The sequence below is a fragment of the Teleopsis dalmanni genome, chromosome 2, assembly GCF_002237135.1.
Source record: "Teleopsis dalmanni isolate 2A chromosome 2, ASM223713v2, whole genome shotgun sequence".
In the NCBI taxonomy this organism is placed as follows: domain Eukaryota; kingdom Metazoa; phylum Arthropoda; class Insecta; order Diptera; family Diopsidae; genus Teleopsis; species Teleopsis dalmanni.
This window is the reverse complement of record NC_051847.1, coordinates 49,314,622-49,327,986: the sequence shown is the minus strand read 5'-3', so window position 1 is coordinate 49,327,986 and position 13,365 is coordinate 49,314,622. Positions and strand designations below refer to the sequence as shown.

Genomic DNA, 13,365 nt, shown 5'->3' with positions numbered 1-13,365 from the left:
GAAGACATTTATTGTTTTAAAATGTTTTATTTATTTTGGTTTGCAATAATTGATAAATAATTTTTTTAAAACCAAAGTTTCAAGGCGTTTTTAAATATTTTTTATAAATTGTTGATTATAAATTTTTTTAGAAAAAATGTACATGTGAAAAATAAATTTTTTGTAATAAAAATTAAATAAAATACAATATAGGCGTTTAACAAAGCATTTAACAATTTTAAATTGATGGGGGTTTTTTAAATATATTGTGTTTGCCTTATTTATATACACTTAAAGAATAACAGTTATGTATTTTTAAACAACTTCAAATTTACCCAAACAACAGTTTAAATGATCCACTGTTGGTTGTGGGGCTATCATTGGAACATCCTTCGTATTTTCTTCTATATCTTGTATTATATCTTGAATTTTCGATATAATCTGTTGCGAATTCTGTGAATTTATTTTGTTGTTAGACGCATTTACATTTAAATATAAATCATTTTGCAACTTCACTTGGTCTGGAGCTACCGCTGGATGTTGCGATGATTCATTTATGTTAGAATCATCTGTAATATTTTCTCCCAATGAGGTATTCAAATGATTTTTCAAAACTAAGGTTTTTGGTAATTCAACATTTAAACTGCTAACTAAATTATTCAAGGCAGATATTTTTTCTCGTAATTGTTCGCGCTCTATCTGCAGCAATTTCATTTGTGCCGCCTTTTCATATTCACGCTGTTTAAGAATCCGCCGTTGGGTTTGATAGAGTGTTATATATTCTCCTATTGTTTCTGTTTCACCTTGCAGTTGTAATACTAAATGCTCCAAACGTTGCTTTTCATCCGTAAGATCGGCAACTTGTGACATTAGTTGTGTAAATCGCTGTTGTAATTTTTCTATTGCGTCTGCTGTGGCTATATGCGGCATATTTGCATCAATATTTTTACGTGAATACGTATAGATGTTCTGCTGCTCGAAGCGTTTGTTATCGTTATAATCCTCTTGTGCTTCTTGACATGAGTCACTTTCGGAATATTTATAAGTTTTGTGATCGACATTTGCATATCGTTGTAATTTTTCAAAAGTCTGTTCTTCACTACATTCGTGTTCATGCGAATGACTATGAATATGCGAGGGATTATGCTCTTCCGAATGCTCATTATCATGCGTGAGGCCATGATCGTGTGAGTAGTCGTGATCGTGTGAGTGTTCATGATCGTGCATATGATCATAATCGTGTGAATGGTCATGATCGTGCGAGTGGTCATGCTCATGATGTGAACAATCATGTTTATGCTTATGTCCTTTTTCTTCTGTATGTTCATGGTTTAACTCTCGCATTGCATCCATGTGCACATTTTCATTAGAGTTCATTGTAGACTCCGTCTAAAAATGATATTGATAGTTTTATTTTTTTTTCATTAAGTACTTTATGTATATAAATAATTAATAAATTAAAGTAAAATAATTCTAATATATAAAATTAATATATTTTTTATATTCAATTTTTCTAGACTATGTTTCGAGATTTTCTTTGTGGGGACGGATATTTTATTATACGAGTACAGAATCCACTAAAATTACTAATCGTTGGTGATATGAAACTGATAAAACGTATAAGAAAAACGTCACATACATATTAATTTTTTATGTTAATTTGTTTATCCTTAACATTAAGATTAATATTACTTTAATCTCAACAAAAAATAAGGATTATAATAGGAAGCTTCGTTATTGCTAACACAGTCATTGCAAATTCCTTTAGTTTTCCGCTATTTGTTTTACTATGTATTAAACTTTTTATCAAACTTTTCTAATACTCGTACCAGATGTGAACAATATATATATATATATAAATATAAAATATGTAAAATAATATAATAAATACTAACCGGTGTGTGTAAAAATTTTTTTAACTGGTGTTTCAACATTACATTTATTCTAATAATTTCCACATTCTCATGGGATAAACGTATCATTTCGTCATCTTTAAATTTAAAACGTTCGTCCATTGTATGTATACGATCCTCCATCGTGTTATAATTTAAACGCATTTCACGATTTGCATATTCTTCAGAATCGAGTTTATTCATCAATTCAGCTTTATCATTAGTTAATTGCACAAAACGTAATTCTAATTCATCCAATTGTTTCTTTAGTTCGATATTTTGTGAAAGAGCTCTTGAAGCAGCTACTTTATCGGATTCCATTGTGGCAAGTAATTTCTCCTTATCTGGCTGTTCAACAGAAACTCTTTCAAACTGTTCCGTTAGGTTTTCGATTTCACTATTTTTTTGACTTAATTGGTTATTAAGCATGTCCAAACGATCTTCCTGTGATTTTATTTTTAATTGAAATTCATGGCGTTCACTGTCGAAATCACTTATTGTTTCCTTTAATTTTTCAATTTCATCGTTAGATTCCCTTTGTAAGTTTTCAACGTTTTCCTATTAAAATACATATTTTAATATTTTTTTAAGCAAAATATTTTTTAATTTACTTGATCCTGTTTCATTCGTAATTGTTCTTGCTGACGGCTGATATTTTTTTGTATATCACGCTCAAGACCGCTGATGTGTTCCACAAGTTGACGCTCTCGTTCCTGTAGTCTTTGATGTTCATTTACTAGTTCAGTGTTCTTCTCATTCAATTTGGTTACTTCCGTGTTTAAATGTTGAACATAATTTTGATATTGCAAATTTGCTTGTTCCTTGTCCTGTGTGAGTTGCTGCACCATCGCCTTGAAGTAAAAAATGTCAAAGAAAAGTTATCATTCATTTAAAGCGGTGAGTGGTTACCTGTAAGTCTCTTATTTGTTGCTCGTACATGAATTGGGTTTGAGTTAGGGTCTCAACACGGTTATCCTTACTAACGTTAGCTTCATCGGACAATTGTCTTATTCGTATTTGCGCCATTTCATTTTCATTACATTTCTCTTTAAACTGTTGCGTTAATTCAGTGTTTTGAGTTTGCATTGCGGCCAATTGACGTCTCAGTTCGTCCAAATGTGCTACTTGTTCTTCATGATCAGCATTTAGAAGTGAGTATTTGTGCATTAACTCTGCATTCTGACGCTCTGTTTTCTCAACAGTTTGATGTTCTTGCATAACACGTTTCTGTAACTCATCTTGGCGTTTTGAAATGTTGCTTAATTGGACTCCCAATTCCTCTAGCTCTAAATCCTTTTCTCGACAAACTGTTTTATATTTATTAAGTTCTGTAGTCAATTGAGATTTTTCCTGTATTAACAATTGTATTGCATTAACATTATATTGATTATTGGCCTGTTGCTCTGATGCTACTGATGCAGTATAAGCAGGAAAACTGTCTGTAACGTTTACAGGTACAGCATTAAAATATGAGGCAGCATTCGGAGTAGCTTCAATAGGCTGTGTGAATCTTTGTTGTAACGCGTTGACGAATGCATTGTTTGTGTTAACTTCTGTTTGTGGAGTCGCATTATTGTCCTCGGCATTAACTTGACCATTTAAACTTAATTCAGAGTTCGATTTCTCAGATATACTACTTGAGCCGCTTGCATTTTTAGCCGCTTCTGCTGCAGTTCTCAATTGATATTCCCTTAACTAAAAGTAAAAATAAAATTGAAAATAGTGAGATATTATTTTAGTCACTCGTTATTAAATAGCGCATCTTTTTTCATGACTTGTGACGTGGCTTTTTGTTTTATTATTATTTTAAAGCACCTTTTTTTTAGCAGCTGCTATTTTTTGCGCTTTTATTTCCGCTTCTTCATTAAGCATATTGAAATCTTTTTAATATTTCTCAGCTATCCTTATTACAATTTTAATCCTTTACTTCATCAACCAACCCATACAAAAGAACATGAAAATTTTCGCTGTTAAAAAAATAAACATAGGAATTGACGTTCCCTGTTGTTGACATTTGTTGTTTTTGTTTTAAGTTTTTAGTTAAGCGTTGCCATATTTATTTTTCTGGAGAGCTTATAAAAAGTTAGAAATCATAATTTTGAATATAGAATTTCAGTTAAACTATGGTTCACAAATACCAAATACTGATTGTGCACCTTGAAAATGATGGTATATTCTCAGTGAATGGTATGGCTATGCAATTCCAAAAAGGTGGTACAGAGATATTACTTTTCTATATTAATTTATCAAAAAATTCTTTGTATCACAAACGCTCATTGTTTTATTTTTTCTATAAACTTATTTTATTATTACAATAAGCTTTTAAGAAGCATTGACTTCGCTTAAATGAAGATTGATACGTAGCTATTATTAAAAAAGAGGCATATATTAAATATTTCTGGTATTAACTTTAAAAATGAAATAATATTTTACATTTATGATGTATAGTACAATTAGATTTGCTTTTGTTATAATAAGCTTCAAAAGTCTAGCATAAGTTTATATTCAAATAGGAGGTGACGGTAATTAAAATATAAGGAAATTTGAAATAACAATATTTATTATTAATATATTAACGATTGCTATTATTTACACAGTTTAATATAAACTGCATTATTGTCCCAGAACGTTTTACTCAGTAACGAAATCGACAGTAACTGAATACCCAATTTTTAAAAAAAGTAATAAAATAAAACATTTAGATTAATGCTGGGACCATTAAAAAAAGAATATCGGTTATTTTTGTTTATATTTAAAGGTGAATAAAATCATTAAGAAAAATCAAATCTATTGTCTTTGTTTATATTTACAGGTGAAATCTCAATTCAATAAATTCAAAAAAATTTGGATCGAATATAATGAAGGAAAGTCAAGACGTCAAAAATTTAAAAATATATAACAATTACAATATTAAAAGTTAAATATTATAATTTTTAGAAGAGTTTTATATATTAGTTGTACTATAGTTTTATTAAAAATTAAACGAAAACACCTTTGAATTATTTTATAACCGAAGCCAAAACGAAGTAGAAATCACTTCGGTTTAAATTTTCTAGAATAAAGCGTATTTTCTTAAAGCGTATCTAAAAAACATCAATTTAATAACTACATAATACTAATTTTAGAATTTATATATATATATAATATTCAAATTTTAATTTCTCCCCGAATATCACAGTAGAAGACAAAAATAGATATCGATTAGAAAATTGTAATATAAAAATATGTATTATTTGAAAAATCAATCAAGATGTAGAGGTTAAAAAATTTTTTAAGTATTTTAAATGAAATTGCTATATTTTTACGTATAATTGATTTCATTGCGATAATTTTAAAAAAAAAAGACTACAAGTGAAAGAAGCATACCGAATCCGGTCTAAATACTCCATATCTGGAAATTTTATTTGCCACTTGAAAATTGTTGAAAAAGTATAAAAAGAGTAAAGTTACGTTATTGGAAAGTTTATGAAAGTGTTCCTTTTAAAATATATAAATATATATCATATTATTATATAACATATAAATATCATATTATTTATTTATTTTATCATAACGTTATTTTGTTTATAATAATTATTACGATTATTTATCCAAACCAAAATTTACCCAAATACCCATATCTTTCCCAAAAATATCATATTATTTATTTGTTTTATCATAACAAACGTTATTTTGTTTATAATAATTATTACGATTATTTACCGCTTACAGCGTTTCGCTAAAATTTATTTAAAATGTGTTTCCCAAGTTTCATGCGCATTTCACTTCAAATGGAAAAGAATCACTTTAACCAAAAATTTTTAAAATTTTGAAAACTTGATTTCTTTTCCATAATAATTAGTTTTCACTCCATTTATATATATATATATTTTTTGATAAACTGTTATTGAATAAAAACACAAATTATTTTTATACTATATTTTTATTATATAGTCTTTATTTAAATATTTTAAAAATTGTTGATATTTTGATTTAGGATCCATTATCTTATCGAACACAAGATTATTTTTATTAAATAAGTGTAAACAAATTTCGTTTTATAAATTAAAATAATAAATGCGTTAGTAAATAATTAACATAGATTAATTATTTTTAATATTTTAAAAAAATAAACATTTACATAAAAACAATTATAAAATTATAAAAAACTAAAGTACTACTAATTAAAAACAAAAAGAAACAATAAATAATATTTAATAAAATAGTTACTTTTTTTAACTCAATTGGTATACGAGTACAGTCGATTTTTGTACACAACTTAGTAAATAGTTGTTCTTAATACATATATAGATTAAATATGTTTATGTTGTTAATAAAGTAATATATAAACAAATTTAAATAGAATCTTTTTAAAAAATAAAATTCATTTTAATTATTTTAAGGCTTAAATTTAATATGTTTAATGTACACTTCTCTATTAGGAAATACAATTTATTAATGAAGGACATAATATAGTAAGAGTGTGTTAATACTGGACTAAGCTTTCTTTAAGTTAGCAATTTTAAGAACCTTTCCAACTCCACTATAGTACGTAAAACATAATATTTATTTACATTTTTATTTTTCCAAATTTTATGCGAATTATAATTTAATAACATTTATATATAATATATGTATATGAAATTATTTAAATAAATCAATTTTTATATGAACTTTCTACTTATTATGATGTTTTCTAGTAGTTTTTAATAATGTTTTTGTGACAATTTATTTTGAGTATTTAAATGAGGCTTAAAATTTTGTGTATTCGTTTTTATTATAATTAAAATATATATAAATAATCATTTAAAGAAGATTTTATCAGTCTATATAAATTTAATTTTTAGGTTAAGTTTGGTAGTATTATGTTTGTTTTTATAAGTACGCTTGTTAGTTACTATTTTGGTTTAAATCAGGTTATTTTTTATATACACTTAAAATAGTAAATCCTAATGGAATATTTAAACGATAAAATGCAAATGCTATTTCATACAAGAAATACAAATTTTTGAAATTAAAACAAAACAATGAATTTTTTTAAAAACTTGAAAATTATATACATTGTTTACAATATTTAATGACGTACATTGTTTATTTAATTTCATTAAAATACTAATAAATTATTGCGGGTATATGTACACATCTTATAATAAAATTTTCCCACAACATACATTAAAAAAGCATATTTCTTGCTCTTATGCTTAAATACAATTGAATAGATATATATATATAACATGCCATTCAGATATTATAATTATAATAAAATTCGGCTTAAAAACACATAATTTCGTTCGTTTTTTAATACAAAATTAACTAAATAAATAAGTTAACTAATCTTAAGTTGCATTCATTCGCTTAAGTTTTTAATGTATTCTTACTGCTAACTTGTGAAACTGTAGCTTCGCACAGCACGACCGGGCGTTACTAGCTCAACTTTAATATTTGCTGTGGCTGTTACTTTTGTTGTATTTGTATCAGAGTGCGTTGTTTCAACAGTGACTTCCGGTTGTACAACGATGCTTTGCAGCTCTGGTGGAAAGTTATTGGGATTGCCCAAGTTGCATGTTTTGCTTGAGTTTTGCATTTGTGGTGCATGTTCTTGTTGATGGTGGTGATAATGCGTAGATGGTGGTGTGCGTAGTGGTGTTGTTGTTGGAGGTGGCGGAATATTATAAGAATGTTGTTGTTGTGGTGGATGTTGATATTGTTGATGATGGTAATTGTAGTTATTAAAATTTCTGTTATTTATATAATGTCCATTGTTGCCATAATGTGCGCTATTTTGGTTTGTCGATGTCACACCATTGCCCCAGTCGTTATTCATTTGTATTGATGATGACGATGATTTCCATGATGGCGGCTCTTCGGTAATTGTAGTTAAAGATGGATCATTAATATTAACATCTTTATGATGATAATGTGGTTTGTTACAAGAACGTGAAGAACGTGAACCGTGCACGATAACAGTCTTATTGGCACGTTTGTTGCGCGACATAACAGGGGATGGTGTTGAAATTCGATCCGGATGTTCGAGTGGCACTAATTCAGCCTCAGGCCCAATCATGCTTAATATTATGGGAAAAACAATAAGGCTATTTAATGCACCAACACACAGCACTATAAGCAGCAACCAGAAAAAGTGGCGTATGACAAATTCGAAGGGTGAAGTAGATAACATAAATACTGCTAAAGCGGATGTTAGTATGGCGTGTACTAGCGGACTAAACGAGACTTGCATCGAAAGATGAATTCGTCGTTCGCGATTACCAACAGAGGTCATAAAACCCTAGAAAATAAATTAATAAATATATTAAAAATTAATTTTAAAAAATGTTAAAATAATTTAAAAAAAACATTTAAAAATTTTAAAACTTGGTATTTAAATATTTTTAAATTTTATATAAAAATTGACTAAGTTCAATTAATTTTCAATATATCATATTTAAAAAATTAAAAAAAAAATCATTAGGAAAAAGAAAAAATAATTTAAAAAAAATGTTTTCTGTTATTAGACATTTTAAAAATAACAACAACTATAGTATTAATTCAAGAAAGGAATTTGGATCCATAAGGAATGAAGATCCACATAGACATATTGGCCCATTGTGTGAAATTATATTACGTTGAAAAATTATATTTGTAATCCAAATTTTATTACATAATTTTAAATAAGTAATTAAGTATGTAGTACTTACCAGTGATATATGCACCGTAAAGCAAATAATCATTCCAACACTCAATATTAATATCACTGCAGGTATGGCTGATAGTTTGATACCTAAAAGTGTCATAGCGCCAAATATTTGCACTAAAGAAGCAACGACATTAACTACCACCAATAAAGCTGCCCAAGCTGAGAGCAACAGTACAGTGACCAGAAAAAATGCAGCAATAACTGAACAGCATAGTATCAGACCGAGTGAAGCACGCAATGTCATATATTGTTCCCAAAATATAAATGGAATTCCTAATAAACAACCAAAAAAATTTACATAAATACAGATATTTATTTTCCCTTAATTTTTGTTTAAAACAAACCTGAGGGATAATTGGGTAAACCACGTGTTTCAAATTTCACACTTAAATCTCTAATATGCCCGATAAGTGCTTTTATTTCAGATGTATCAGTCAAACCATGCAAATAAAATGGTAGTTGTGTATAAACTAATGGTAAGCTCTTAGGTATTTTTAAATTATATTCAGTAGGCACATGATAATACTGACGAGGTTCTGGATGAAGCTTTCCCTGTAAACAAAAAATCATATGTTAAAATTATATGTAGAAGATAAAATTTTTTTTTAGACATACCTGTGAGGCTCCATAAGCGAATACGTCATTTGTTGCCCAAGCAGACAAATAATTGTAGAAAGCTTTGGGATTTATTATATTGTCGTTGTCAACTAAGCGGTTTTGTGTTACTAAGGTTTTGTCAACTGGATTGTCTACATATCCCGTTTGCACTAGCAATTTATAGGCTAGTATAGCATCACTACTGGCATTACTGTGCCAGCCCTCTTGCGTAAGTCGCCCATCTTTGAACTCTCGATCAAATGTGCGCTGTAAATTGTTAAGCCAATCACGAAACATAGACAACCAGAAATCAGGTAAGCCTCCGTTATCATTTTTGATTACGTGTGGCACTCGTACGAAAGCATCGTGATATTCTTGCAACAAGCGTTGATTTGTAGGATACTCAAAATTACCTTGAGTCACAGCATACATGCTATAGAAACCGAACATGGTACTTTGTGCATTAAGAAATTTGTATTCGTTCGTATTTTTGGGTACTAAATCAATTAGGTCCAAACCATCCTGAAGACGTGTGGTAACGAATATACTAAAAATTACTGTGCCCACAAAAGTTGTGATCGCCAAAAATTTAATCCAACTTTTCATTAAAAATGGTGTATAATATTTAAATGCGAACTTTGATAACGAAAAACTTGGAATACGTTTTTCATTACATGAAAGTAATGCTTCCTCCTGGTGTGTTTGTTGTTGATTTTGTATGCTCTGACTGTTGGTAGCACTTTTGGTAGAACGATCGTTATGATTGTTGAGTGTGTTACTGCTATGTGGATTGCTGTATCTAGTATTATTGTTAAAAGTTGAAGCAACGGGCTTTTCTTTCCAAATTGGAAAACAACAACAAAATATATCAGCTCTACCCGAAGTACGTCGTCGTAAGTCCAATGATATCAATGCAGGAAAAACTAAAAGTACCGCGGCCAAGTTAAAACACATAACAATAGCAGCTTGCAGACAAAACACTTTTAATGCGGGTACTGGTATAAAAACGGCTGCAAAAAAGGAGCCGGCTGTGACACTGGCACTAAATAGAACACTAGGTCCTGCCTTCTTTAATATATATTTGGTTTGTTCTTTTCGATTGCTTTCAGCATAAACAGCAGTCAACATGAATATATGATCAACACCCAATCCAAGTGCTAGAAATGGTACAACTTGCGTACTGGCAGCATTGAAAACTATACCAAGCAATGCACATAGTCCTAATCCAGCAGCTGTAGAGAATCCTATTAAAAGAACGCCAGCAACACCAACACTACTTTGGCCCTTTACTGGATCTCTCCAACGTATTAGTGTACAGAAAGCATAAAAAACTGTAGCAATTACACCAATAAGTATGCTCAATGGACTGGGATTGGAAAATTTTGCAAGTATATCATCTAATGTGGCTGATGAGAATACATATATATCATAACTTTTGGAAACACGGGAATTTGTTAATAAAGTTTCCACCTCTTTTGAAAAATTACGTTGCCAAGCATTTAAAACCTCAGCAGCCTTTTCCTTTGTCCAACCAATGTGGTGTACTTTATAATTTTCTTTCCATAAATCATACATTTCCTTTTCCGTTAAAAGTTGTACCACTGTTTGTAGACCTTTTGCTTTTTTAAGATGACCAGAACGGTTACGTTCAACACCACCGACTATAAGCTCTTCTGGCCAATGCATATATTTTGCGGCATAACCGTAACAGCCGCCGGTAAGAATAGAACCCACATCTGGTGGTTGAGTGCTGTTTTTATTAGGTGCAGTATCTGGACATTGTGGATTTAAAGGATTTAAACAAGGCTTCTCTATGTATCCAGAAGTTATAGCTGCACGTTTCATATACTGTTCCACTGTTTCAAAATCAAATGAAATGTTATCACTCATTTCTTTCTTCATTGTTTGCATTAAACTTGATGGATTCAGTGTGCTCCACATTATGCGTTTATCCATGCGCTTGTCCATGGCACTAAAACTGAAACTGAGAAAAAAAAAACATAAGAAAAATTCAATTAATAATTTACATTAAATTCTTATGAGATGATTACATAGAAACTTTATATGTTTACATGTTAAGAACTTACGGTATTTCTACTGGAAATTCTGGTCCAAGTAACAAACTACCTTCCCAAAAACAATCTAGTGGCGTAATTATAGAACAAGGTATCAGATGCTTAAATATCTGCTCAATGAAATATGGTCCTTCAAAGCTGGGCGTTGTCGGCGAATTACACATATCTCGCAAACCCCATTCCGCATCGAACATATGAATTTTTACAGCAGTCGCTTTCTTTAATACCTCCAGATGTGCTAACAGTGCCTGCGGGTGCAAAACTGACGCATTCGGATCGTGTGCCGTTTGTATTATTAACTGATGCGTCGTTGATTCATCCTCGCCTATCGTTTTTTGTGTGTACGCTAACTCAGATTCTAACCGTCCTCCCTCCTGTATCCACAGCTGATGCACTTTAGAATGTATCTGTGCACTTTTTAAACCGACGCAGAATGTACTTAGCACTAGTATAGCTACAAATAATACTTTGCCAGCATGTTTTTGTACTGAACTACCAAGCGATTCAAGATGGGATTGAAACACTGATCGCAGATAAATTGCCGTTCTATTACCGCGTGCTTTACCCTGAAAATACCAAATAAACATATTTAATATCACTTTGTTTACTATATTTACTGATAATATATATTTAAGTATATGTTCAATATACATATACATACATATATGTATATCTTTCTATATGAATTGTCTACAACAATCTTGTTTCCACCATAAATAAGAGGCAAATTTTAAAAAAGCTCACAAATAGAGTCATCAAACCTTAAGTTACCAACAAAAGGTTTCAAATCTTATATAAAAAACGAAAAGAAAAAAAAAATTAAATACATAAACTATTAGGCGCACACGGGCAACATAAAACGTGGGTTACTACTACTACGTATGTTAACAACATACCCACATCTTATTCTTTCTGCTGTTATCTCAAGTAAGACATAAAAACCTATAATCGTCTTCACATTTCACTCGTAAAATTCAAGCCAAAGTACCATAAATACTAAAAGCAACGTAAGTGATACCCACCAATGAGTAAACCAAGAAGAACCTACCAAATCATGAACGAGCGGCGCATGCGCAGCCACCAACCTAACCGCCGCACCCAACTTAAAATTTTATTTATCGTTTTTGTTTTTGTTTTTGTTCTCATTGTCGTTGTCGTTTTAGATTTAGTTTTTGTGCTTTTTCTATTATTTTATAAGACAAAAACTATAAAAAAATATCATATAATAAAATGAAATAAGACAAGCAAGACAAGACAGCAACAACAACAACCACAACAACCACAACAACTACAACAACTACAATAATAATAATAATAATAACAAAATTGAGGAATTCTTTAGAAATCAACTTGCAACATCGGCAACACCAAATCAAAGTTTACGGCGCGTGTTTTAAGGTCTACGTTATACTTTAGGTTTGTATCTGAACGAAATCACGCTGCAATGCAATTTTCATGGTTGCTTAAGGTCGTATTGGAGCAACGAAGGTACGAGCCAAGTTGATACCTAGTAGCATTCCAATAGTACTTGACGCAATTCTATGCTAAATAATTAAACGGTATGCACACTACGTTCTTTTGCTAGGGGACTTTTACAAGTAATAGCGGGAATAAAATACAAGTTCTCTCAATTTCTGGAGGTTTCTTTCTTATTTGTGAAAATTGACGCTGCTTAATAGCACGACAGACGACAACAGTTAAAAAAATTCTTAGAAGTTACGTGAAGATGAATATAACAAATTTTATTAAAAAAATTTAGGTCATAGAAAGAGATATGAAAATGCAACTTCTATAGGTTTATAAAATATTATTTTAATATATATATGTATATATATATTAATAAAATAATAATAATAAAACAATAATAATATAAATAAAATAATAATAATTTGTGGACAGACAATGTATACCTAAGAAATAAAAAAACAAACGAACATATGGTTAGGGAGGAATGAAAAGAGCGATTAAGTTGGTTAGAAGTTAATATAGTAGCACAGCGTATAAGATAATGGAAAAAAATTAAATCCATACTGAATCTAGGTTTGGTATTTTACCACTTTAATGAGGCAGTTGCAGTTAAGCTTATAGTGAGGGCAACTGTGTGGCGAGTATCTTATGTTGCATGCTCAAATCAAACCTGACCTGTACT

At 30.0% G+C, this 13,365-nt stretch overlaps 2 protein-coding genes across 2 annotated transcripts in view; both read right to left on the bottom strand.

Moving 5' to 3' along the window:
• Positions 1–195: 195 nt before the first annotated feature.
• LOC119677538 (golgin subfamily A member 2-like) lies at positions 196–3,880 on the bottom strand. The gene is made up of 5 exons (XM_038088916.1): positions 3,687–3,880; positions 2,781–3,566; positions 2,483–2,722; positions 1,875–2,429; positions 196–1,368 (listed from the first exon to the last, which is right to left on the bottom strand). Exons 1-5 carry the CDS (start codon positions 3,741–3,743, stop codon positions 295–297), a joined length of 2,712 nt encoding a protein of 903 aa, XP_037944844.1. The 5' UTR covers positions 3,744–3,880; the 3' UTR covers positions 196–294.
• A 3,150-nt stretch (positions 3,881–7,030) lies between these two features.
• Positions 7,031–13,365, bottom strand: part of LOC119677537 (protein patched-like) — a 31,220-nt gene continuing 24,885 nt past the window's right edge. Inside the window, exons 2-6 of the mRNA XM_038088915.1 lie at positions 11,229–11,782; positions 9,160–11,125; positions 8,889–9,096; positions 8,546–8,817; positions 7,031–8,136 (exon numbers count right to left, since the gene is read on the bottom strand). Coding sequence (XP_037944843.1) covers positions 7,231–8,136; positions 8,546–8,817; positions 8,889–9,096; positions 9,160–11,125; positions 11,229–11,782 — 3,906 coding nt within the window. The 3' untranslated portion in view covers positions 7,031–7,230. The remainder of the gene's footprint in view (positions 8,137–8,545; positions 8,818–8,888; positions 9,097–9,159; positions 11,126–11,228; positions 11,783–13,365) is intronic.